The 27,515-nt window shown below is 30.8% G+C and overlaps 1 protein-coding gene across 1 annotated transcript in view; it reads left to right on the forward strand.

The window, feature by feature from the left end:
• LOC126736800 (DNA-directed RNA polymerases I, II, and III subunit RPABC3) overlaps nt 1–27,515 on the forward strand; it is a 222,198-nt gene that overhangs the window by 68,764 nt on the left and 125,919 nt on the right. The window contains exon 2 of the mRNA XM_050441359.1: nt 23,829–23,912. Within this exon, the coding sequence (XP_050297316.1) occupies nt 23,829–23,912 (84 nt within the window). The remainder of the gene's footprint in view (nt 1–23,828; nt 23,913–27,515) is intronic.

A 27,515-nucleotide genomic window follows, 5' to 3' on the forward strand; every position in this document is an offset into this window, starting at 1 on the left:
TGGACGTATCGAATATTATTGAGTCTGACTCCGTTCAAAAGGATACCATTTTCTATTCCGTTAAGAGCTTCGTAAATTTTTTTCGGAATATAAATAAGTTGAATATCAAAGGCAATATGACGCATCACTGTTTGACCCCACATTGTTTTTAACCTTTTTATATTATCTCCATCAAGGCTTAAGCATGCTGTCTGATTCCAGTAGAGATTTCAATATAATCTGATATCTTAATCGTCTAAGCCGGCTTCTTCTAGGATATTGATCATTTTATTATGTTGAGTCCAATCAAATGCTTTTTCATAATCGATTAGACATATCACAGTTGACATCTCTCGATTAAGACTTGAACTTTAAAGAGTGCCTCTCTGATTCTAACTCCATTTATAAAATCAATTTGGTTTTTTCATATCTGCTCTTCGATTTTGCCGTAAATTCTTCTTTAGATGATTTTAAGAAAAATTTTGACTAATGATCCCATATTCCTCGCACTTTTTTGCAACGCTATAAATTCTGATTGCAGCCATTTTTGGGGATATTTCCAGAGTTATTGATTCCGTTGAAGATGTCAATAATTCAGGCTATTCCTTCATCATCCAACAGGTTCAGAAATTTAGAGAAATAAAAAAATCCTATAAAATTAAAAACTGGAAACAAAACCAAGAAAAAAAAACGTCAGAATGTGTGATTTTTCTTTAATGTGTGACGCATTTAGGTTTGATGTTAATTAAACTCCTAGGCCACTATTTTACATCCTCTTTCTGGTGAAATATGACTGATAAACAAACTACAAAGCGAAAAAACCTAAAAAAATCAGCGTGACATAACTTGCACCAAGTATAACTTTCTGGCAAAAATAGGCCTCTTCTTTTCCCTTTAAGCATCAAATCGCCCCCTTAATCTCCGCCTAAAATAGTCGACAATTAAATATATGTAATTAGTTAAATGGATAAAGATTGAAGCAACAATATTAAAGCTTGTTAGTGGTATATAAATCCATTCGGGTTTAAAGTGTCTATTTGAAAAAGTCTCAATTTAAACATTTTACTCACTTTAATTTTTAATTTTTTCTTATACAAAACTGTCACAATATTGTCAAACTATTACAATCAGTAACAAAATACTCTTAAATCAGTTCAACGCATTCATAGAAAAAGCAATGAATGTTTCTTTTGCCAGTCTGATGCTTCTTTATATTAACTTTAAACAATTTCTCAAAAGTTTCACTCTTTAAGTTGTGAGGTTAGGATTAAAGAATTTTGGTGCCAAATACCTTATTGACCTTCGACCTTTGTGTTTTTCTGTTAATAGAACCTCCATTCAATCTCTCTTGAGCCTAATATTTTGAATATGCGAAACATTGCAGTATAAGTTTCGTGCTAATACACGTCAAAATTTTAAAAACATATAAATATGTCTTATATCAAAAATTGGTAGTAAAGTAAGTCAATTTTATATTGGAAATAATAAATTTTTGTTAAAGATAAATTTTAAGATCCATTTTTATATAACAACTGAATTTCCTAAATTTAATGATCTTGCTTTATGGTACCCAAACCCGATATTCCATCAATGCACATTTTCAGTTGATCAATCATTAAAAAAGACTATACGATTTTAAAACGGTCAATCAAAAATCTTATTTTTGTAATTTTATATTTGCTTATCCTAACGCAAATACTGTTATTATACCTAGATATTTAATGTTTTCTGCCCTTGGATAATATTTTCAGATGTCCGCAAAAATTGAAATTCAGATGGGCTATTTTTGTACTTGAAGTAAAAAAAAAACAAACATTCAAGGTTAACTTATTCGTTCGAAACGGTGAATAATACCAGCCCTAAAAGCGAGTTCTACAACTGTTGAAGACCGCTAGCAACTTTTCTCTTCACTTTAACCAATTTTACATGCTGAATTCTACACTTAAATAATTTTCAAGCAAATTATAGGCACTGTCTCTGATGCCGACTTAATCTAATTTTTTTAAAAGAGTGATGACAGACCGTAAAATTTTTTTGTTGAGTCGATAGATACGCAAAAAACTGGTCTCTTCGGTTATTGCATCGGTTGTATTGTCATTTTAACACCAAATTGCTGCATCGAAAGCACTTTTTCCATTTCCAGAAAAGCCGCCTTCTGTTTTTACTAACCATCTCGAATATTTTTGAAATATTTAAGATTAGAGATATTGGCCTGTAGTTGCCAAGTTCTCATTTTATTCTTATCTCACCTTTAAAAACATCTCGAATAGTACCAATAACAAAACTCGTATTTAATGAGGTAACAAAGAACTTTTGTTATCTCATTACAAATTTTCAGAGTAGATAATTTTTTTAAAAATATTATTGAAGTCAACACTTACTTGGATGATTATATAACAGTCATCAAAACTAAGTGATAAGTCCGATGATAATAAGTTATCTCATCGAAAAGCATAACTCTTGAAACTTCCCTTAAGAAAACATCTTCCTTATTGGCAAATTATATTTTTAATTTATTGTTCTTTAGTTTTCTTTAATAAATATATAATTTTTTTGATCTTCCGGCATCTTCGATATAGTTTTAAGGTACTTTTATAGTTTGAAAAAGATTTTCGTGTGAAAATATCAAAATAAAATATCAAAATGTCAAAATGATAGCTAATGATAGCGACTTACGTATGTCATGTAACAGTGCAGAGCTGTAATCTCTACTTAAGCCGGATTAGATTTAAACCGTAACATATCGTTTTAAACGAAAACAAAAAGGGTTTTCTCTTCAATAACAGGCGAAATTTAAAAAAGGAAATTACAAAGCTACAAAACAAGTTAAAGGCTGCACTCTAAAAAGTAGTGACACCAATTGGTTTAATAAATATTAAATACCATGACAATTTCTACAGGTAACCACTATAATATGTATATGATATCAAAAATATAGCTGACCGAATACAAAACAAGTTGAAAGAAGTCATCTATTTTTTCTTAATGAGACTTATTACAAAGGTCTTGAAAGTATAACATTAATAATGGGTTAATGTGTGTCGCCCCTAAGGGCATTATCAGCCCTGATCAACAGCTTCCAACATTAACATTCTTAAAAACATCAACTTTAAGACAAATTCGGAAATGACGGATGAGGAACTAAGTGATAAGTGCTTAAAAGCGAAGTTGTCTGGAAGACTATTTTAAATGTGATTTCTGTTTATACCGGATTCACAAAAAATGCGTAAATATAACACCGCGCCGTCGGAGCTGAAATACATACATACATCCTATTATTGATATGCGATGATTGTAAAATATTAATCGCAAGGATGCCTTCTATGATGAAATTAATGGAAGGAATGAAGAAGCATATAGAAGACATTAAATGTGAAATAAAGTCATCTAAGAAGAAGTCATATGCAATAATTGTACAACACCGCCAACATGATAAAGTAAATAATACCTTAAACTTGCCTACAATTGTTATTAAACCCAAAGTAGCACAAAGTTCACAAAAAACCAGAATGGAACATCAACCATCGATAAATCCAGCAAACTTGAATTTTGGAATTAGAAATATTAAAGAAACAATAAAAGGAAAAATTATAGTTAAATGTGATACAGAAATTGAAATAAATTTATTCAAGAAGGAAGCTAAAACAAAACTTAAAGAAAACTTTGAAATAGAGGTACCAAGAAAAATTTCGCCTAAAATAAAAATTGGTATTCAATATAGCAATCTTATGTAATAAAGAAAATTGTAAATCAAACAAAAAAAAAGACGTGCATACTATGATTACGTGTACTGTAATAAAGTGTAACCGATAATAAAGTTGCTCTTGTTTAAGAAAGTACATTTTAGATCAGGTCTAATGCCTTTAGGGGCGAAACACGTATAACCTATTCTTAATGTTAATATAAGTTCGAGACATTTGACTAAACTAGTAATTTTTTAGAATAGGAAGTCGTACTTCACAAGAAAATCGATAAGAGGTCTTTCGGCCTTTAAATTTTTTAAATATTTGTTTAGAAATAAAGAGAAGCATTTTCCCTTCAACTATTTCATAACTGCATTCTTTAAAGTCAAATGAAAAACCGATAATTTTCATATAACACAAAATATCAGTAAACTTTTCAGACTTCAATGATCTTCAACCAAGACTAATTCTCTAATTTTATTTTTTTTTCACAATCTCTAAAACATAAAGTAAATCAACGATTTTTCGTTTTTCTTGAGGCTCAAGGCACGACGGCTTGTTGCTAATCGGCCTTCGCAATGTTTCTCCTCGGTACCGAGCGACAGTGTGTCGAGTTCAAGGACAATTACTTCTTTATTCCTCTTTATTCCGTTCTTCAGGTCCATGATCGTTTTTTTTTGCTCACATCGTACGCCTGTCCGTCTGCTCTTGAATTTAATTACATAATGTAGCGAGCATGTGTGGTTTTTCGTTTAGTTAATGGTTGTTATGTTATTTCAGAAGCTTAAGGACGTTGTTTCATGCAGACGTGATACTAAGTTTTTAGATTGTATAGATTGTCTCGTAGGATTTTAAAGAGCGCGTACTATAAATCGTTCTGTAGATAGCAGTACACGGAAATTCCCAGAATAACGTTGATACCATCCTAAGAAACCAGATAAACTATTTTCTTACTATCCGGATGCAGCATATATTAAAATTTTAGAAAAATGGTGTCGAGTTTTCAGATGCTGACGTTGGTTCTGTCACAGTCTTTTAGTTGCAATTTTAAGCTTTTATTAAGTATTAAGAAAGTGCCAAAATGAAATGTTGAGAAACAAAATAAACTTGCCCGAAAACGAGCCTGATAATTTTTAAGAAATTTTCTAATAATTTTCTTAAAAATTAAATCACTTTTTGGTTAGTAATCGACTTGCGCGTTCCTGACAAACTATCAGGATAAGTTATTCGGTAATTATTGGAGCTATTTTGTTAAAATGGTCTCGTTTAGAATAAAAACAGGTAGGGTAAAAATTCCGCTTTGAATTATTCTAATTATTGGGATAATCATCAAAATATAGTACCATTGGTACAAGACAATTGGGTAGTATGACTATTACTTGAGCAACTACAATAAAGAATAAGTATTATTTACTCTCAAAGTCAACTTAACTTTCTGCGTTCGTATAAAGTTATATATCAGTGCAAGATCTAGATGAAGATCGCTCTCAAACCGTTATGGGAAATTATCAGTGAACCAGTAATAAGAAATAATATTTTTCTTTTATGTGTATTTTTCGGATGAATGTATTTTTTTAATAAAGGAAAAAATGTGGCCAACCACTAAGGATTCTTAGCACCAGTTTACAGTCTTTTAAATTGTAAAATACAATTTTGTATCTTAGTTTCTTAGAGGTAAATTTAGGGCTCATTATCAGGAATTACTATTATTGGAATGTTATAGACTTCAATCATTTATTTCTTCTTAAATGGTTTAGTTAAATGTTACAGTTGTTCCTGGACCGATAGCAATCCTATGGTTTTTTTAGGAGCTAGGTACATACTCAAAGTTTAACGTATGGTCAGGTATTTATTCAAAAAGAAAAACTTCTGTGGGGTACTTTTTATCATTTCTGCAAATTTTCCAAATAATCCATCGACTTACTTAACATTTCGGTTAAACCAGCTTTTACTTTTATTACAAGACCCATCATACACTGGGAAGCTAGGTTTTAGTAAGTCAGAGCTCATACTTATTATACACAAAATGTGCGTAATTATTTAAACGTCAGGTTACTGTGTCACCCGAATTAACTCTGTTGAATCTTTGTTGTGGGGACACATAAAAACCTTCGTATATCATACACCACCTAGAAAGACTTGCGTGGGTGAATTTCTAATATAGAAGAAATGCTGCAGAATATAAGACAAAGGGTGCAGAATATAAGATGCTAACATGTATCATGCTATTAATATTTTTGTATGTTTTTTTTTGCAATTAGAGCTTCAGATTCAAATTTAAAAAAATCCGAGATGCAGCCTCGTTTAGAGGGTCGAAGATGTTGGGTTTTGGGATTCTGGATTTTCTAGAAGAAAAAATTCTTTGGACGGTATTCCTCGTGGCACGTTTTTGATGGATGACCCTGAATAAACACATACACATGTATAAATATATTTAGTTACTGCCTATATTTCCTTGTTTTTTGAAATTATGTTTTCTTCTATTTTTGTCGACTCTGAATTATAAAATTTTTAATTGAATCAGTGAGAACAATTGAGTCAATTGATTATTTGATAAATCTTAAGATTTTAAGGCTTACTTCAAGGAAAGTCCCACACGTTTCTTCAACAAAATGCATGCAGGAATTTCTAATAAATGTTGAGCATCTGTGTGCATTTCTAATTTTATTAGTTATAGCCAGTTTTGCTCTTTAACTTTTAATAAGGTAAGAATTTATGAGTTAGCGGATATCAAGAAAAACTTAATTTTGAATGAAAACCTTAAAACATTCAAAGGCTAGAATTAGCATTGCCGTGGAACTATGGGCAGTTTGTGTGCTTGCAACATCTTTGATGCAATGATGCCAAATGCTTATGTAGAAATGGCAAAAAAAAAACAATAAAATATCATAAAAATTTATCAATTATTTTGACAGCGCAAAACAATACTATGCCGCTTTAATAAAATATGAAGCATTTTTTTACATAAAATATGATAAGATTCTCACTCTATTAAGAAGTCAACTCTCAAAGTTAAATAAATGTAGATGACTCTTGTAGCAGTTCACAAAAATACTGAAATGACTTAATCTTTTTCCTTTTTCAACCAAAAACTAAAGAAAAAAGTCAAGTTGTGAAGTTGACTTTTCACAAGATAACATTAGCTCTTTCCTGCGGTGTTCCATTTAAAACTTTCTAGAAGCAGTTTTAAGAATAAGAATGTTATTTTTAATCCAAAATCTAACATCAATAAGTTAAAATTAATATTATGTGTTGATATAAAGCTGAGAATTTCCTCTTTTAAAAATGCGTGTAAACTTGACAACCGAATCGATGAATATGTTTGTAAACAAAACACTCCCCTTGCCCCTGTACACATGTTAAACACTCAAACAAAGCTGTTGCTTACTAATTCTAGCCTTTCAATGTTCTAAGATGAAAACTTAATTCCGCTTTTAAAGCCCAATTGACAACTTTTTTCACAATAGTTTTTATTCTAATACGGGTACTTCCATACATTTATTATTACCCTAAGAGCTGAACGGTACTAGTGAATACGGTTTTAACTGTAGTTCTAAACAGTTGAAAATTGCTAAAATCAACATATTCATTAGTTGTTTAGCTTGGATGCCCAGTGTCTGCCAATGCTCCGCTTTCGACTAATCTTTTCCTGGACTGGATCAATTGGAGAAGTGTGTGTATTTCTGTCCTCTCATTATGTGACCCAGATATTCAAGATTTTGTTTATTGTGGCACTAATGATTTCGCACTTCTGCATCCGATTCAGTACTTCGGCAGCAGTAATTTTATCGGTTCAGGGAAGTTGTCCATGTAGTTTTTCTTGAAGGTTTATGCTTCAACTCTATAGAAAAGCCTGTTAAAAACGTGACAGCGCAACATCTTCATCGATCTCGATTCGTATATAACTTTTTAATTTTTATAAATATTGGTCTAGCTATCGCTATCATAGTTATATTTTATTTCTCTTGTTTGGTCACTCGATTGTTCTATCCAAGTTCCTAGATTTATACGTCGGTACATTCGTTATTATGATATTTGCCACCATCACGTTCACATGGTTCAGAACTTCATCTTGTGGTAATTTTATAACTACCATTAACTTATTTTTTATGTTAATTTTTAGCCGGTATTCATTACGTTAATCATTGAATTTTTTATAACAGGTGTTCTTTGTATAACAGGTGGCAACCTTATCTCACATCACGATGAATCTTCATTTCTTCTGTTGGTTGATTTTCTACTATTAGCTTTTTGGCTCCAATATAGATTAATAATTATTCTGACATTGTTGGAATCTTGGGATGTTTTTGTTAATTTCAAAATCGATGTAACATGCATACACCTATTGGTTTATATCGCTACACCGTTGGAAAAGAACGTTAATCCCAAAAAGCTCCTCTCGTGTTCTAAGTCCTTCGCAGAATAGAAATTATGTATTGCTTATATCTTCCTCGAGTCTTCTGTAAATTATTTTGTGAATGATCTTTAAGAACAACTTCAAGGTGTGGCTCATAAGTGCGATGGTTTAGTAATCTGAGTATTCGGTTGGATTCGGTTTCTTGGGGAATGAATACAAAAGTGGATGATAGCCATTGTTTAGGAATTTATCTCTTATCCTAAAAACAGTTGAAGAAATAGACCTATTATTAGACATATTAAGACATATAGGCGAAAAACACGTCTCAAAACAACAAATCTCGGTCTCAAAAGTCATAAAATAAAATTAATTCTTAAAATCGTTACACGTTTCGCTCAAAGAATTGAAGACTAATAACACACTTGTTACCAACCAGCTATACGATAACACTAAGTTATGGACAATTTTTTTCAATATGACATATTATTTGGCACCGTAAAAAATTCAAATAAAAAAATTATTAAAACAAACACTGACAAATTCAGGACCACACAATAGGATCGGATTTTAAGTTTTCTTTTTTTTATGGTTATTTAGTGTTTCTTATTAATATTTTTTATTAATATTTCTTATTAAATATTTTTTATTTTAAAGAATAAATACCAAACGAATTAAATTACTCTTTTATTTATCTCTTACATCCTATCTTGCTTTTTCTAACCTATTCTGACACTTCACGATTACAAAAATAGCTTCCTAGAATTGTATTAACCACAACATTATCATATTTTTGTATGATGTTGAGAAACCTCCTGAATGATGCCTGATTATGAGTAAACCGCAGAAGGTGCAGGAATGGATATCATATATGTATGTATGAATAATTAATAATAAAAAATTCTTCATGTGCGGTCTTTCTTGTAAATGGGTTGGTTTTGAATTAAATTTGAAAAAAAAATAAGTTTATATTGTTATTTTATATAGGTTAAGTAAAAATAGTGAATAATATAAATTCTATATAAATTATTTTGCCAAGGAGGCATATTGGCGAAGATTTTAAAAGTATGTAAGTAAATAGAAGATGCAATATTTTTAAGATTAGACATTATTATTAATAAACTTACTTCAATTGTTTTCAAAAGGCTGTTTGGTAATACGATTAAAAAAAATACAACTTAAAGTGTCAAAAACAAATAAAATTTATTTAAGGAAAAAAGTTAAGAAAAAGGTTCATTAATAATGAGTATGATCACCTCTAGCTCTAAGAACTTCGGCACAACGATGAGGCATGCTTTCCACCAAATTTCTAATTATTTGTTGTAACTGCTGGTAAGTCATTAAAACAGTATCTGCAACTTGGTTCCGATTTTGGAAGGATTGATGATCTTTCAAACCTCTTGCCAGTTCATCCCAGAGATCCTCAATAGGATTTAGATCCGGGCTATTAACTGGCCATCTCATGACATTAATATTGTGCTCCTGTAGAAAATTTCTCAGGACCCTGGCTACGTGTGGCCTGGCATTATCTTGCTGTAGAATGAACCCAGCGCCCATATTTTGGGCAAATGGAACGACATGAGATTCCAATATCTCCTCTATGTAACGGAGAGCCGTTAAAGTCCCTTCCCGAAATAGCACAAGGTCTGTGTCTCCTGTCAAAGTTATACCAGCCCATACCATTATTGATCCACCTTAAAATGGAACGATTTCCTGCACACAGTCGTCCAAATGTCGTTCACCGGGATGTCTCCATACACGAACACGCCCATGACATTTCGCGACAATTCGCGTTCCCGTAGCTTTTATAAGGCGATTTTGCTGTGTTCTATCAGTAGCGGTGCGACTCATAAAGTCGCCCAAAGTCGTAAAAAACGATCTTTTCTCTGGGTTGTTGTCCTTTGTCGATTGGGGGCTCTTCTTACTATGCCGTAAATTTGGTAGCGATTCCAAGCTCTGGAAACCGCAGAATGACTTACATTAAGCATTTGGGCTATACGACGCGTTGAATACCGTATAGTTCAGTTCAGAGATCTATTAGAATCTTTGATGTACCGCAAATAGTCCGTGTGCCGGTGTTGCTTGTATTTTCACATGACATGCATCTTTAAACCGCAAAATTTTATGTGGAAAGAGTCATAAAGTATTATTCTAAGCGATATTTAATCATTTCATTAAATAAATAAATGTTTTAAGCATTTTTTAAAGAATTTATGCATTTGATTCGTAAAATGTGACTGCATGTGCCCACGTACTATTTTGTTAAACGCCTGACCTTAGTCACAGCCACTCAAGCGTGAAAAGTTGCACAGGTCCGGCCTTAAAATTTATTTGTATTTAAAACTTTATTATTCGGGATTTTTGGGTTTAGTTTTATTAAGTTAGAAATTCAGGATAGTTGATAGCAAGATAATATTTAATTTAAATATAAGATTTAAGTACGTTAAATGAGTTTAACCAAAAATTTTAATTTCATAAGTTTAGTTTTTAGCGCCATCAGTCCCTTATAACAAGTCAAGTCTCTTTTCTTTGCAATATGTCAAGTTGGAATAATGTATTGACTACTGTTAACCCACAGCATAGCTTTCATCAAATAGTATTAAACAATTTTAACACTGCTTTTCCTGTTGTCAATATTAAGAAACGAAATAGAAAACTAAGTAAGTTACTACGTAACTAAAGTTATTGCCTACTTTAGCCAAGATAGTGGAACGGCTCGTTAAGGTGAGGATGGTTTCATTTTCAAATAGATTTGGCCTATTGAGTCTTCAGCAGTTTGGCTTTCGTGAGTCTGTGAGCACAAATGATGCTATCTTTAGCTTTCTAGAGCACCTGTACAACCGACTGAATGTTGGTGAAGTTGCAGCAGCGGTATTCTGTGACTTGTCCAAGGCATTTGACTGCATGAGTCACAGAGTGCTGCTGATGAAACTGGAGCTCTATGGTTTCAGGGGAACTGCCCTTGAGTGGTTTCGTTCCTACTTATCAAATCGTGTCCAGGCTGTCAACTTTAATGGTGGTATGTCTAAGGAACTTAATATAAATGCAGGTGTTCCGCAAGGATCAGTACTTGGTCTTTTAATTTTTCTTATTTATGTAAACGATCTGCCACAACTGCAGGTAACTGGTGTGCCGATGATACCACCATCCTCTAGCACGACTCTGATGTTTCTCAAATGGAGGCCAATATACGTGCAGATTTGTTAAAAATTAAAGACTGGTGTGATGCAAATTTTTTGACATTTAATGTTTCCAAAACAAATATCCTTAAATGCAATACAAATGATATATGTTTAAATAATGAAGCCATCAACATGCCACCGTTCAGTAAGTTTTTGGGTCTTTCCATAGACAAGTTCCTTAAATTTGAAGACCATATTGTGAATGTATGTCGAAAAGTCTCATCAGGTTGCTACGCCCTAAGGGTTATTGCCACCAGTCTTAATTTCTCCATCGCCAGATCTGCATACTTCGCGATTATCGAGTGGCACCTTCGATATGGAATTTGCTTTTGGGGTTCATGTTCAAATTCACTTTTTAGTTCAGTGTTTGTACTCCAAAAAGGGGCCATTAGATATCTATATAGGGCCAAGCCTCGTGATTCATGTCGCCCGCTTTTTGTAAGTCATAATATTTTAACCCTGTGTTGTATTTTTATTTTTGAAACAGTTTGCTTAGTTTTTAGAAAATATAAACAGGAACTCCACTTAGGAAGCCACTATAATACGCGACAAAACTATTTGTTGAGGCTACCCATTCCTCATTTTGAACTTGTCCGTAGCTCTATCATATATGGAGGTAGAAAGCTGTTTAATAAACTTCCACTAGAAATAAGACAACTTAAGACTGAAAAAAGCCTACGTACAAGGAAGAAAATATTTCTTGCTAGTAAAGCGTACTAAACTATGTAGCAACTAAACTATGATGAATTTTTAATGATTAGCATTTAAGTATTTTTCAAAGTTTTACTATATAATTTTATTTTATTTTAAATTAGTTTCTCGTTTTTATTCCTTTAATGTACAGTCTATTGGCTTTGTCTATAACTTCTATGTTTATATTGACAATAAAGCATTTTTGAGTTTAATGAGAGAGTAGGTGACAAATTACTTAGGCCCATTTATTCTGTGGATTAAGGCATTAAATAGTTACTGTTTGACACAAAAGTGTAAAATGTTTTGGTTTGTCTTCAAATTTTATATATTTCCTTTTTTTGGGAATTGCGATTTATTTTTACATAGTGGTGATTATTAATGGGGATTGTGGCTGCCATATTCAATGTCCTTTATTATAGTTTTTTTTTTAATTAATACATATTATGATATATTATTATAATAATATACTCATGAAAATCCCCCATCTCTATATTTAGTACCAACTTCTTTTGATAAAAAGTAATTATGTAGTCAGAAAATTGGAAGTATATTTTTTTAAATAAACTTTTACATTAAAAATCATCTGGCTGTCTATACTTTATGCCTTTAAAAGACACAAGTTTTACTTATAAAAAAAACACACCTTACATCCCTAACGTATTTATTAATTTGTTTGCCTCGTATTTAGTTATTATGCATATTAGGAGAGATTAGATAAAAATTAACAAAAATAAATGCTTATACTAAAAACTAAAAATCTTATACAAAACACTACATTTTAAGTAGGTATACTGGATAATAAAACTACAGTGAGGATACTAAATACTTTTATAAATCTAACCACTCTTTTGAATCTGGCCCAAAAAATTAATACAAATTTTGTAAATTCTGTTTTTTTGCCATTGTTTTTTAGCAGTTTCTTCCATTAAGGAAGGAAACAGTTTCTCTGTTGCCGCCATGGATTCCAACTTCATCTCGCACATCAGCATATGGATTCTAAAGCATTACATTATATATACTTTATTGTGTCGCTGAAGGACAAACAGGGGCAGTAAGCTGAAAAAAACAAAACTTTAAACTTGTTTAATTAATAAAAATAGGATTTTCTTACTATGGCAAAAAAGGGACTTTTTTCCAGAGAATGGAGGAAGAAGCAGTCTTCATTGTGTTGCTGAAGGACAACAGGGGTAGTAAGCTGTAAAAAACGAAATTTTAGATTTGTTTTCTTATTAAAAACAGTGTTTTTCTTACCATAGCAAAACAGGATTTTTCCCAGAGAATGGTGGAAGAAGCAGTCTTTATTGTATCACTGAAGGACAACAGGGGCAGTAAGCTGTAAAAAACAAATTTTTAAACTTGTTTTATTAATAAAAATATGGTTTTCTTACTATGGCAAAAAAGAGACTTTTTTCCCAGAGAATGGAAATTATACATCAATCATAAATGTATCATATCATGTTTCGCCTAAATAATATATGGATCTTTCTTCCTCCCAAATTTTTTTAATTTTCCTCAAATATTCTATACACCTCCTGACAATTCCATTACAGCAGCTCTTTTGTTAACCATCTTAAGCTTAAATCCAAGTTTTATCAGGTATCTCCGCAAGGTTGAGACTGAGAAATGTTTGTCCCTTGCCGATAAGGTGTCTATATGGTCAGAACATCATTGTTTTTGTATTTAGAATACACACCTTTCCTTAGCAATTTGGCAATATCCATGTCAAGTCCCTTTGATTGTCCTGCATCTTTCCCTTTTATTCTGTGTTTAATCCTTTTTTACAGGCATATTGTACTATAGGGAACCCCTGTTAAAAACGCTATTTTTTGCAAAGCACTACAATCATTTGTGAACTGAGTATCATTCCTTAGATTGTTATAGATATTTAGATAAATTTGTTCTTTTAAAACTGCTTGATTTCCTCTGTAGCTTCTACTTCCCTTGCTTCTTTTTGCTTCCTCAATACTAGAAAATGAACTATTAGAACTATGTAAGTCTAAATCACTGCCCAGATCACTCTTATTGTTTTTATCACAAATGTTATTGTCTTTCTTGTACACCCACGGTCTTCATAAGCCCGCACAAACACTTTCCTCTTCATTTGCCAAATTTTCCTGCCTATTTTTCCAGGGTCGAAACATTTTAAGGTCTTTAGGTATAATACCAAAACAAATCCACAAACACAAATAAAAAAACACTGTTCCTCACAGTAAAAACTGCAAAAAATTTACAGGAATACAGGCCAAATTCTAAATTCTTTACTTTCATAAACGTGTAAAAAGCATAACCGGCAAAACACATCAAATAATAACCTCACATGGCCCCCCTCCCAACTATTAAAGCTGATAAACCCATCCAACAACTATTTTAAAGGCGATAGACCCATCCGTAAAGATCTCTTTAAAAACACGACGAAAATAATACAAAAACGGTCCAAAAATTTATTTGGGTACGGCCCCGTAATTCTTAAATTCAGTGGGATAGAGAGAGATACACAATCACTTGCACAGCCTAAAGTAGGAATTGTCAGAACGCAGGTGTTTTATCTTTGTTTAATAGACTGGCTAAAAAGAGGTGACAAGTCTGTGAGTGCTGGAAGTGTTTAAAATATTTTGTAAGATGCTTGGATTTTAGTCCGCGGTCAATTTTTTGATATTATTTTTTTGTGATATTATTTTCTTTCTAAAAATTGACATTTTCGAAAGAAAAATAAAAAATAGTATAAAACATGGGGTTTTACGTATATTTAAAATGATTTCATAGATAGACAATATAAAATTTTGCCATTTAAACATATATATCATGCAACAATAAATATGACATAGGCGCACGGACTAGTTAGTGCGGCATCTGCGACACATCAAAGATTCTAATAGATCTCTGAACTGGACTTTACTTGGACCAATGCCACTGCTCTAGCAACTGAAATTATTTGAGGTATACCCTACGTATCCTCCTTCTACCCAATACATCAACATTGTTAAAATTTAACAAATTAATACCTATCATGAAGTAAAGCAAAGGGAAGCAAAGGGAAACTAAATAATATTTTATCATCTCAATGTTTTTTGTTTATTATGTAGAAGTAAAAAAAGTAAACAACCGAAATTCCTTTCCTTTCATGATATAGAATTAGTAGAGAGTACACATCAAAAGTTTCAATTGTGAAATATTTCTCGTTATAATGATAATTATCATTTAAAATAATGTCTCCTTTTTCATTTTGAGTATAGTTTATATATATACATTTTGTTTGCAAGTTATTTCCAAAAGCAAAATTCTTTCCTTCAAAATAATAACTTCTATGTAAATAGTATATACTAAAAACAAATATATTTACCATTTTTTATTTATATTTGGTTTATTTTGAAATGAGAAATGCATACCCATAAAGTTCTGCTGGATGAAGGTTCCAGGCCGCATAGTCAATAGTACGCACATTGAGTTTGCAAAACACTTCGACGTTTCACGAGAACTCATATACAAAACAGCTAAAAACAAAATTAGTTTGAAATACAGATAAAATTAGTTACCTAATTAATAACGAACCTGGAACATAGGATCATTGGATTAGGCGGAATTGATTGGCTTGCTAGGTCACCGGATTTGTCACTGGATTTTTTTTTATGAGGGCATTACAAAAATTCACACCATTAGTAAAATTAAATATTATACATAGCACTAATTCCAGAATTTCTCCTAATTTAAATGATGCTAATATACTTAATAACTTCTTTGCTCATTGTAATAGTTTGCCTCATAGCACTTCAAATGACGTCATTCATTTTTTATCAGAATAATATTAACTCTAACGTTATTAATAATGAGCTTAGTTTTAGATTAATGGATGAATCAACTCTAGTAAAATTAATGAGTTTAATCAGTATCAACTCTGTTGGAGATGATCTTTCTATGAGAGATTTAACCTTCTGTTTACCTTTTTGCAAAAAAAGACTTAAATATCATTAATACATGTATTTAAAAAAATAGATTTCCTGACTTGTGTCACTAGCTAGAGTTTCCGATCTTACAGAGCTTAAAGATTTAAGGCCTATTAGTATTCTACCGCTTGTTTCCAAAATCTTGGAACGACATATTTATATTCAGATAATAGAATTTTGTGACTCTCGTAATATCATTCCATGCTGTCAGTCCGGTTTTCGTAAACAATTCAGTACAACTACTTGTCTTGTAAAGCCTATTAATGATATAAGACATAATGAAGATAAGAAACTAACAACTCGCATGTCATAATCATATGATGTTACTCGCAAAATTGCACTATATTGGTTTTTCAGATAATTCACTACATTTATTAGTCTTAAATTTCTGATATATTTCATTGTGTTGTATTTAAAAATCAACGCTCAATTTCAAAATCGAACTATGTACATTTAAAAACTAGAGTACAAGGCTCTATTTTAGTAACTTTATTATTTTCCTTGTATGTAGCTGATATGGAAACCAATTTGACTTCAGCAGATTTATAGATGTATACGGCGTTTTGTCCCAATTCCTTGCCTCTTTCCCGAACACAATTTAATAATGATCTGGATAACATTTCTAAATATGCTGAAAATCACGTGCTCTTTTTATAGGATCCAATAAAATTCATGTAGCAAGGAATAACTATACTCTAAAAATCCAAATATACCAGTAGTAGATAAAGCCAAAGGATTATTTTACTAAAGTATTAATTGTTGATAGCAGCTTAAGCTACTTAGCACATACAAATAAAAAATTAAGCATTGCTTATATGCGTCTAAGAGGTCGGCATAATTACTAGTGCAATTTCTAATTCTATCCAAAAACTGCAAAATTCCTGTATGAGGTTTTTATATGAAATCTCAAACAGAAGTCGCATAACTCCTTTTCTTAATCTTCACTCTTATCTAAATATGGAAAATAGGCGAAAATATCATTTATACCGTTTAATGTATCGCATGATCAAAACTTGGCAACCCCCATACCTAAAAGAGCTATTTAATATTTGTGATCACTCCCACAATACTAGATATTTTAATCGCTATAAAGGTTACCAACATCGTACAGCCGCGTATCAGCCATCTTTCAGCTTTGTTGCTATTCAAATGGAATCATTTACCTGGTATACCTCTATTTGGTCGACGGTTGTGGGTAATTTAATTTAATATAATTTTACTTGAATTCTATAAGTAAAATCTGTATTGTTGTGATGAATTCATAATGAGCTACTTATTTTATTGGATATTACCTCACTTATAGCAAAAATCAATTTAGAAATTACTATCTCACACACTCAAAAATTGAAAAGAAGAAGAAAATAGACTTATTCACGTATTTAAAAAAATATGAACTTAAATCTATAATAATAACGTTCGATATACTTAATTTAAGTTCAATACGTTTTAAATGCAATCATTTATTAGAGGTGTAATAGATTTTTTTATATACCTAGGGGCTGAGGTTTAATCTATTAATCTCTAAGCTCGTTTATTCCTTTCAATATGCTTCCTAACTTTGTTATAAATATTAAAATTAAAAATCAATAAAAACCACGAGAAGACCTACTTTTTAAAAAATACCTAATTTGAACCAACGTTTCGGTAGTTATATCTACTACCGTTATCAAGGTAATTAAAGTAAAATTAGATCTGCCTGGATATCAACTCTTAAGATGGGATAGACAAAGGCGCGGAGGAGGAATTGCTTTATATTTAAAAAAAAAACATTAATATTGTCAAAATAAATCATGAAGCAGACTCATTCGAGAGCCTTGGGATAGCATTTAAAATTAAAAAACAATCATTCGAACTTGTCTCAATTTATCGCCCTCCATCAAAGAGCATACCAACGTTTGTAAATGATTTGGAAAACATGCCTGAATCCTTGGTTATAAGCTATGACTATATAATTCTGGTAGGTGATTTTAATATCGACTTCTTGAAAATAAATTTGTATAGTAACAGATTAAGATTTATTTTGGAAAGTTTTAATTTGACACAAACTATTATTGAACCTACCAGAATAGACTTAAATACCGGTAATGGTAGTCTTATTGATTTCATAATATCTAGTAAACAATTAATATCCAAAAAATCACAATCGATTCCAATTTCAGAGACAATATCCGATCATAATTTAATTTTTTCTATTTTTGAATATGAGAACGTTAGAAATCAAGAACCACATATAATGTTTCGAGATTACAATAATTTAAACTACAACAATTTTATCACGGATGGATTAGCCATTCCATGGGAACGTATTTATTATTTAAGAAATATAGACGATAAAATCAATTTTTTCAATAAAAACATAACCATGCTCTTAGACAAGCATATTCCTGTTAAAACTAAAATAAGGAAAAATAAGCCATTCTGCCCATGGATCACCGATAATATTAAACTTTTAATAAAATTAAGAGACCGTGTGCATAAAAAATTTCAAAAATCAAAATCAAACCTAGATCTGCAATATTATCGACAATTAACAAATTATACAAAACACGCAATAATTCGTGAAAAAACCACATTTTTCAATCAAATAATTAACAAAAAAGGCAAAGAATTTTGGACCGTTGCTGAAAAACTTATGTTAACGAGAAAAAAAACATATGCCGATCTCCCAATTGATTTATGTAATCCCGATGACATTCAAAACTACTTTCAGAGTGTTAGCAGTTTACCAGATACAACCAACCAAGGCATCATCGAATATTATAAAAATAATAATTTTAACAACGAACAGTTAGTGTTTTAATTAATAGATAAAGATAACTTATTGAAGATTATTTCAATTATTAAAACCAGCGCAAAAGAAATAGACCAGTTGTCGATTAATGATATAAAATTATGTCTGCCGTTTTGGTTAAATCCATTGGTCAATATTATTAACGAATGCATTTTACAACAAAAATATCGATCAATATGGAAAAAGGCAATCATAAAGCCTATAGCTAAGATAGTAGGGCCAAAGGAAATTTCAGATTTAAGACCAATAAGTATACTACCAGCTATATCTAAGGTCATTGAGAAACATATTTATAATCAGATATTTAGTTTTACCGAATCTTTTAATATAATTCCGGTTTGCCAGTCTGGATTTAGGAAACATTTTAGCAGTTCGACGGATTTAGTAAACATATCAAATGAAATAAGAACTAACGAGGAACAAAATCTTCCTACTTGTATGGCATTACTGGACTTCAGTAAAGCCTTCGATAACATAAATCACGAATTATTATTAGCAAAATTACGATTTTTTTGGTGTGTCACTTGAGAGTATCAATTTTTTAAAGCATTATCTACATAATCGACAGAGTTGTGTGGTCGTTAGTCAGGTTTCTGAAAACAAAGTCTCTACATTTATGCCCTGTAATCGAGGAGTACCCCAGGGGTCGATACTTTCACCCCTGCTTTTTTCCTGCTTGATGACTCCCAAATATACATACCTGTGAGCTGCGAAAATTTAAATACAGTGCAAGAAAAACTGAATCTAGACTTATTAAACCTAAATGCTTGGGCAGAGAATCATATCCTTAAGTTGAATGCTACTAATTCAAAAATTCTGATAATGTCGGCAAAAAATTTATTAAGGGAAAATATAAAAAGTACCATTTCTATTGAAATAAATGATATACAAATTCCAATAGTAGCAGAAGCAAAAAACGGGTATAATTTTCGACCAATCCATGGGTTTCGAATCCCATGTTAAAAACAAAATTACAGCTGCATGTCTAAGATTAAGGCAACTTTATAAAATAAAAACATTTCTCACCCCAAAACAGAGATTTCTACTTCGTGAAAGTCTGGTTTTGTCCTTATCTGTAAGCACCAAAAAGGCTATTCAAACAGTTCAAAATTCTTGCATGAGATTGGCATATAAAATTCCATATAGACATCACATAACACCGTATCTTAACGCTAATCAAATTCTTAATATGAATAATAGAAGACTACTGCACATGTTTGTATACAGAGTCATAAAAAGACAACCGGCGATTTTGGACACCAGCTTCAAGAATTTGTCCATTCTCATGCAACTCGAAATAACGATTTTATTGTACCTATCCACAGATCAGCAGCTTTTAAGCGTTCTTTTAAATTTGTTGCTGTTCAGATATGGAACAGTCTCTCTCAAGAACTAAAGGTAACCTCTCCAAAGCTTTTTTAAACAAGTCAAATTAAAAATACTTTTGGGTCAAAATAATGATTGATTTTGTTTTTTTATTTGTGTACTTGCAAAAAAAACAGTTTTACGTGTCTTTGACTAGTTTCGCCCGTTCATCTGCATTTCTCTGCATGCCGGTCCCCCTTCTCGCTTTCTCGCATCAGCGCTGCCTGCCTATCTAAGCTGATATCCCCATTCCCCATTGAGGGTATATCACTTCATGAGTGTGCATGTCTTTTTTTATTAATATTTTTCTTAGTGGTTTTTCTTGATTTTTTTTTATGTTTTTACATTCCCATTCAAATATAGGTTCTTTTAATTTTGTCTCATAAATATTTAAAATGTATTACAACTGGAATGTAAATAGTTGTTTAAGGTTTTTAAAAGGGTTGTCTCACTTGTACTACAGTTTACTGATGGTGCAGGCAAACGGTTGTTTTAATCGAGAGACATTCCTATTTGTCATAATAAAATGAGTGAACACAAAAATGTAACTTGATTGTAAAACTGACAAATAAAATCTTTTTGTGTTTGTATTAAATTAAAAATATAAACAAAATATACATATCTTTCAAATTTCCTGCTATATAATACTTCCTTCAAAACTCCTTTCTAATTCAACAATACTTTAAATACTTTTTTATATAATTTCTGTTTCTAACAAACTGTTTTGAAAGATAACAAAAAATTCAAAGGTTACTTCTTAAAAATTAAAGGGGTTTGATCTTAATGTAATTTAATGATAGAAAATATATGAATACCAAATATTTTAAATTATTAATTAATTTTGAGAATGCCCTGTTCTACCTCTCTTTTTAGCAAAAGAATCCATATTATTAAAATCAACCGAACAAGTAGCTTAGCATTTATCTTCATTTAACAGTATAAATGCACTTTCCTTTAGTTTACGTAATTTTGAAATTGGTTCCTTTGCTAAAATTGAGGAAGCATTCCAGTTTATTTTATGGCTATTGTCAAATGCATGTTGTATAATTTTGGATTTTTGATAATCATTGTTTTTTATGTAAGATTTATGTTCATTAATTCTTTTTGGTAATGGTCTACAGGTTTCACCAATGTAAAATTTACCACAAAAACAAGGAATTTTATATATTACATTTTTAATTTAATTAATTTTCATTGAAAGGTTTAGTTTTTTTTTTTTTAGTTTAGGTTTAGTTATAAATATCGTAATGTGTTTTGTGATTTAAAAATAGTTCTTATATTAAATTTTTTAGAAATTCTTTTTATCTTATCAGAAGAACCTGGAATAAATGGTAAAATAAGATTTGTCGTAAAAATTGGTTGATTCAATTTTATACGTGGATTATCAAACTCTTTAAAGTAATTTTCCAGACATTCTTTGGGATAATTATTTTGTATTAAGATATTGTTAATAAAATCTTTTTCAGTTGTTAAATATTGATTATTACAAATAATGTTTGCACCCTCCTATAAACTTTTTATCACTCCTCTTTTTACCATTATTGGATGTTAAAAGGTTTTAAATTGTTAAGATATCTATTAGTATGAGTTGGTTTACGGTAAATTCTAGTTTCAAAATTGTGTAAATTTTTTAAAATTAAAATATCAAGTAAAGGAAGCTGACCATCAGCCTCCTTTTTAAGAGTAAATTTTATAGTAGATTCTTTGAAGTTAATGTAATTTAAAAAATGTATAAGATCTATTTCGTTATGGTGATATATTGAAAAAAATATCATCAATATATTTTAGGTTTTTTATCAAATGTATTAATAATGTCAGATTCATAATTCTCCATAAATATATTACTTAAAATTGGTGAAAGAGGAGAACCCATAGCCATACCAAAGTTTGTTGATAAAATTGATTATTGTATTGGAAATAAGTAGTTTTTACACAATAGGTTAAAAGTTCTAAAATTGTACTAACGCTTAGTGTTGTACGTTCTGCTAAATTATTATCATTTTCTAATTTATTTTTAACAATATTTAAAGTTTTGTCAACGGGAACATTAGTAAAAAGACTTACAACATTACAACTTACCAATAGATCATGAGTGTTAAAAGAAATTGTAGAAAGTTTTTCTAAAAAGTGTTGAGAGGTTTTAATGTAAGAATCAGAATTATTAGTGTATGGAGTTAAGATATTTAAAAGATATTTTGCAAGAGGGTGAGTAGGTGAATTTATGCTACTAACGATAGGTCCTAAAGAAACATTTATTTTATGTATTTTTGGTAAATCATAAAAATGTAGTATTTTACTATTATGTGAAGTTAATTTAAATCTATCAATATCAGAAAGTTGGTTTTTATGCTTTTTAAGTAAATTATAAATTTGTCTTTCAATTTTTTTCTGTAGGACCTTTAGATAATTTAGAATAATTACCATCATTAATTAATAAATTTAATTTACCAACTCTATCTGACAAATTAATAACAGTTTAATTTATAAAATTATTATTTGTGTTTAAAAGTTCTTGATTTATATTTTCATTATAAAGTAGATTTATTTTATTTATATGAGTTTGTTTTTGTTTTTGAAAATTATTTAAATAACTCTTATTTATACAGAAATCATTTTGATTAGCTAAATGAAATAAGTTATTTTTTAATTTTTGTATTTAATTACTTATATTAATTTTATTATATCTATGAAATTGACTTCTTTCTCTACATTTTTCCTAAATTTCTAAACAATTAGGCCCATACCTTTGATTTAAGTAAAATCTGTATTGTTGTGACGAATTCATAATGAGTTACTTATTTTATTGGGTATTACGTCACTTATAAGCAATATTCAATTTAAAATTTTTTATCTCACCACGCTCAAAAAATTGAAAAGAAGAAAATAGACTTATTCACGTATTTAAAAGAAATATGAACTCAAATCTTTAATTATACCGTTCGATATGCTTAATTTAAGTTCAATAAGTTTTAAATACAATAATTTTCTTGAGGTATAATAGATTTTTTTATATACCTAGCAGCTGAGGTTTAATCTATTAATCTCTGAGCTCGTTTCTTCTTTACAATAGCCTAGCTCACTTTGTTCTTTTAAAATCGAGATGCATATGCTAAAAAGAGTATTAGAGATATGCGAGATGCTATTTGCCAAAGAAAAAAAATACAAATTGACATTTTGTATTTTTTTTTCTTTGGCAAATACATGTTTTTTGACTTTGAATTTGAATTATAAATGAGTGACCTAAGAATATATCATCTTAAACAGAACTTTTTAGAGTGATTTCAGCGATTTGTAGAGAGTTGCATGGAGTATGAAGGTGACTTTTATGAATATGTGTCCTCGTGGAAAAGAATTGACATTCATTCTTTTTGCTCGTGTAGTCTCTGCTTACAATAGACTACAGCAAGTTGTCTAATAATAGAGAAACTCCAAGTATAAAATATTCTTGAAGTAACAATACGTTCTTAGTAGGCTTTATACAGAGATTACTTCATCGTATAAAAACGAGAATATGTATAATTCAAGAAGACGAGTAAAATGCTGTTTAAGAGCTGCTGCTGAATGAAAACGCGATATCAACTAATTGCTTCTGTTAAGAGTATATTATCATCTTCTACGAAACAATTTACTTCCTTCCCCTGATACCAGTACTTAAGAAAACAATTTATGATTATCAAGAATATATAATAATATGGCGTATGATCAGATGTTTATTAAAGTATAATCAAATATCACAATCATATATCACTTAAATTACTGAAGAATATTTCTTACAAAAACGTAATTTTCTAGTTAACTTAATTTCCTGTTCCATCTTTTTATTTGATCATTTTTTTTCAGTGAGCCGACTGCATTGCGAGTCAGAATCCTTCAAAATGGACTTGATCTTAGACATAAACTCTTGGTTATATCCTATGGAATTAGGTAAGTGTATATAAAATTGTTGTTAATTGAAGGAAAATAAATAATCTCATAGCTTTTTTGAAAGAAACATGAATCAGAAAGGCTTTTATTATTGTAATTGATATACAGTGACCGCCTAAAGTTCCGCATAAATTCGATAAAAATTAGAGACATGGTTTTTTCACAAAACGCTCGGACCCGTCGATTTTTATTTTAAGTCCCGCATTATTTCACATAAATTTTTGTATACAGGGTGGAAAAAGAAAAAAGATATGACGTCATCCATCGGTCATTTTTTTAAATGGAATGCTATATTTTTTATTGCATTTATGAAATATAGGCGAAATTCCAGTTTCGTATAATACACCTTATCTCAAAACTCAACTGTTTCCGAAATATTTACATTTAAATAACAAGAAAACAAATAACTACGTCTATTTACAAATAAGGTAAAATCGAGGATAAAAATAATTGCTTGCTCTGCCAATTGTTTCTATTTCCATGGTTGCACTTGTAAAGAATCTCCATTTTCGAATGTCACTGTTAGTTCGAAAATAATAGTTTTTATCAGAAAAAATTATGGCTAATTTAACGGAAACCCAACGAATTGAAATTTTGATGATGCTAGGGTACGGGGATCGAGTGCGCACGCAAAAAGAAGTAAGTGAACTGTTTAATGCCAAATACCCAAACCATCCTATTTCTCAGTCGACAGTTAGTAGAATAGAGCACAAATTCATAACTTCAGGTCATGTTAGGGATTTGCCAAGATCAGGTCGTCCAAAAATTTCTGAAGAAACAAAATTAAACGTTTTGCTCTCCGTCGAAGAAAATCCAAACAATGCAACTTCACAAATTTCAGTTGATAATAATATAGCCGGAACGTCAGTAAGACGCATCTTAAAAGCAAATGAATTCTACCCTTATAAAATTAGACTAATACACGAATTAAATGAGGACGATCCTGATCGAAGAAACCAATTTTGCGAGCAAATGATGAACATTTGCAGTAATAACCGTCAGTTTGTGTAACGAGTTTTGTTTTCGGATGAAGCAACTTTTTGTTTAAATGGTGTCGTAAATCGGCAAAATTGTCGGTACTGGTCAGTGTCAAATCCACACTGGGCAACTGAGGCTCATACACAGTACCGTAAATCTATTAATGTTTGGCCTGGTATCGTGGAAAAAAGTAATAGGGCCATACTTTTTCGAAGAAAACTTAACAGGAAAACGCTATTTGAATTTTCTTCAAGAAAATCTTTTCCCTGCTTTGGCTGCCCTATACCCAGACGAACAAGACCCTGCTGTCCCGACAGATAATTTGTGGTTTCAGCAAGACGGCGCACCACCACATTTCTTTCGAGATGTCCGTAATTACTTGGATACAGTGATCCCAGAAAGATGGATAGGACGAAGAGGGCGAATAGAGTGGCCGGCCAGGTCACCAGACCTAAATTCCTGCGACTATTTTCTATGGGGGGGTACCTGAAAAGTAAAGTTTGTATTGAGAAGCCAAATAACGTAGAAGATTTGAAAAATAGAATTAGGTATGAAATTAGAAGTATATCACCCGAAATAATTGATAGTGTTTTACATGAATTTGTAAACCGTCTTGCTTTCTGCCAAGAAGTGAATGGGGATCAGTTTGAACACGATACATTAATAAGAGTTTTCACAGTTTATAACATTTTATCCTCCATTTTATCTTAATTTGTAAATAGACGTACTTACTTGTTTTTTTGTTGGTTAAATGTAAATATTTCTGAAACAGTTGAGTTTTGAGATAAGGTGTGTTATACGAAACTTGCTTTGAATTTTGCCTATATTTCATAAATGCAATAAAAAATATAGCATTCCATTTAAAAAAATGACGGATGACGTCATATCTTTTTTTTGTTCCACCCTGTATACAAAAATTTATGTGATATAATGCGCAACTTAAAATAAAAATTCACGGGTCCGAGCGTTTTCTTAAAAAATCATGTCCTAATTTTTAATTGTCGAATTTATGCGGGACTTTGGGCGGTCACTGTATTTTCTGTACTACAGAAACAAAAATGTTGATAAGTCAAAAAATACAACAGAATGTCAAAACATTTTGAATGCCTCAATAAAGCCGTTAAACATGCCAGTTAACGATATAACTCTGCACCCAATAACTTTTTTATGCATTTGTGTATGTCTCAAATATGGTTTTTATTGAACTGATATTAGTGCGATAGTCAAAGACTACTTTCAAACCGTGGAACTTGATTGGTTTTGACGGAAGTCAACTACAAATGTGTGAAGCTATAGGCGTCGGATTTCAAACAAACAAAAAATGTTTATTCCAACGTAAAAAGTTAAGTACATTTGAAGAAAATTTTGCTTAAAGAAGTGTGGGTATATCACATGTTGTTATTAAACAAATATATCTAAATACCTTAAATTTTGAGGAACATGTAGCGTTGAGAGTATTAACTAAAAATAATAAACTTGTTAAACATATTGTTACCACCAATTTTTTATGTCTGTCCATTTATATTACTTTTTTCATGACATTTATTTTATTTTTTTTTACGATTAAATCTTAATCGGAAATACGGTGGGATTTTGTTACGTATTTTCAAGAGGTGTAGGAAACGGTTTTTTTGCACTGCGGAAGAGCACTACTTTCAGTAATTTGCCTAGTAACAATGCCTGAGCTAACCTTAGCCACTTCGTATTTTTATCAAATCAAATCAAACTTCTTTATTTGCCCAATATATATATATACAAATTATACACAATCAATTTTACATAAACTATATACTATATATATAACCCGAGGACAAAAAGGACTACAGCGCGACCATAGTGGCCGATAACACAAAATACACAAATCATGTGAATTTGTGCGCGGTAACCCTGTATCACCTAAACTATACATAAATAAGTAAATAAGTCAATAAAATTTTCAATGGAACAGCAAATGGCAGAAAAAAAGGGCGAAAGGCGTGCGCGAGACAAAACAAGGGCAGTTAACAGTAAATATATTAATTTCACTGGATATCCTATCTTATTTTATTTTATTTTTGCGGGAAAATCTGACAACAGCACAGCACGCATGGCTTGGAAGAAATGTAGGTTATTTTTTTTGCTCATTAATAAGAAATTGCTTAGCGTATTTTAGGAATCTTTTATAAGTAAATTCCTTTACTTCATCTGGTAAATCATTCCACAATTTAATCCCTATAAATGTAAAAGGTTTCTGAAAAGCTGCAGTGCGATGTTGGGGTACCCTGTATTTATTTGCCAATAAGTAATAATTAATTCTCTGACCTTATGTACAATCGCTTTAAAGATAAAACATTTGCTAGGTTATAAATTAATTTACTAGGAAACCGTATTGGCTTATGCAGAATATTTTTTAGGGTTCTCTTTTGGATTATCTCTAATAGTAAAGGTATTGTAGGGCAGGCCGCGTCCCAAATAATAATTCCATATGATATAACCGATTCTTCAAGTGATTTGTAATTTTTTATTCTTTTTAGGAAGCCATTAAATAAATTCGCATGTATTTAACTTTACTTGTAATTGAAATCCTCTACTGACAGTGACACTTTTAGAATTTTTATAGGTCGTTTCATGGATGATTAGGATTTT

Source organism: Anthonomus grandis, chromosome 5 (genome assembly GCF_022605725.1).
Source record: "Anthonomus grandis grandis chromosome 5, icAntGran1.3, whole genome shotgun sequence".
NCBI classification, from domain to species: domain Eukaryota; kingdom Metazoa; phylum Arthropoda; class Insecta; order Coleoptera; family Curculionidae; genus Anthonomus; species Anthonomus grandis.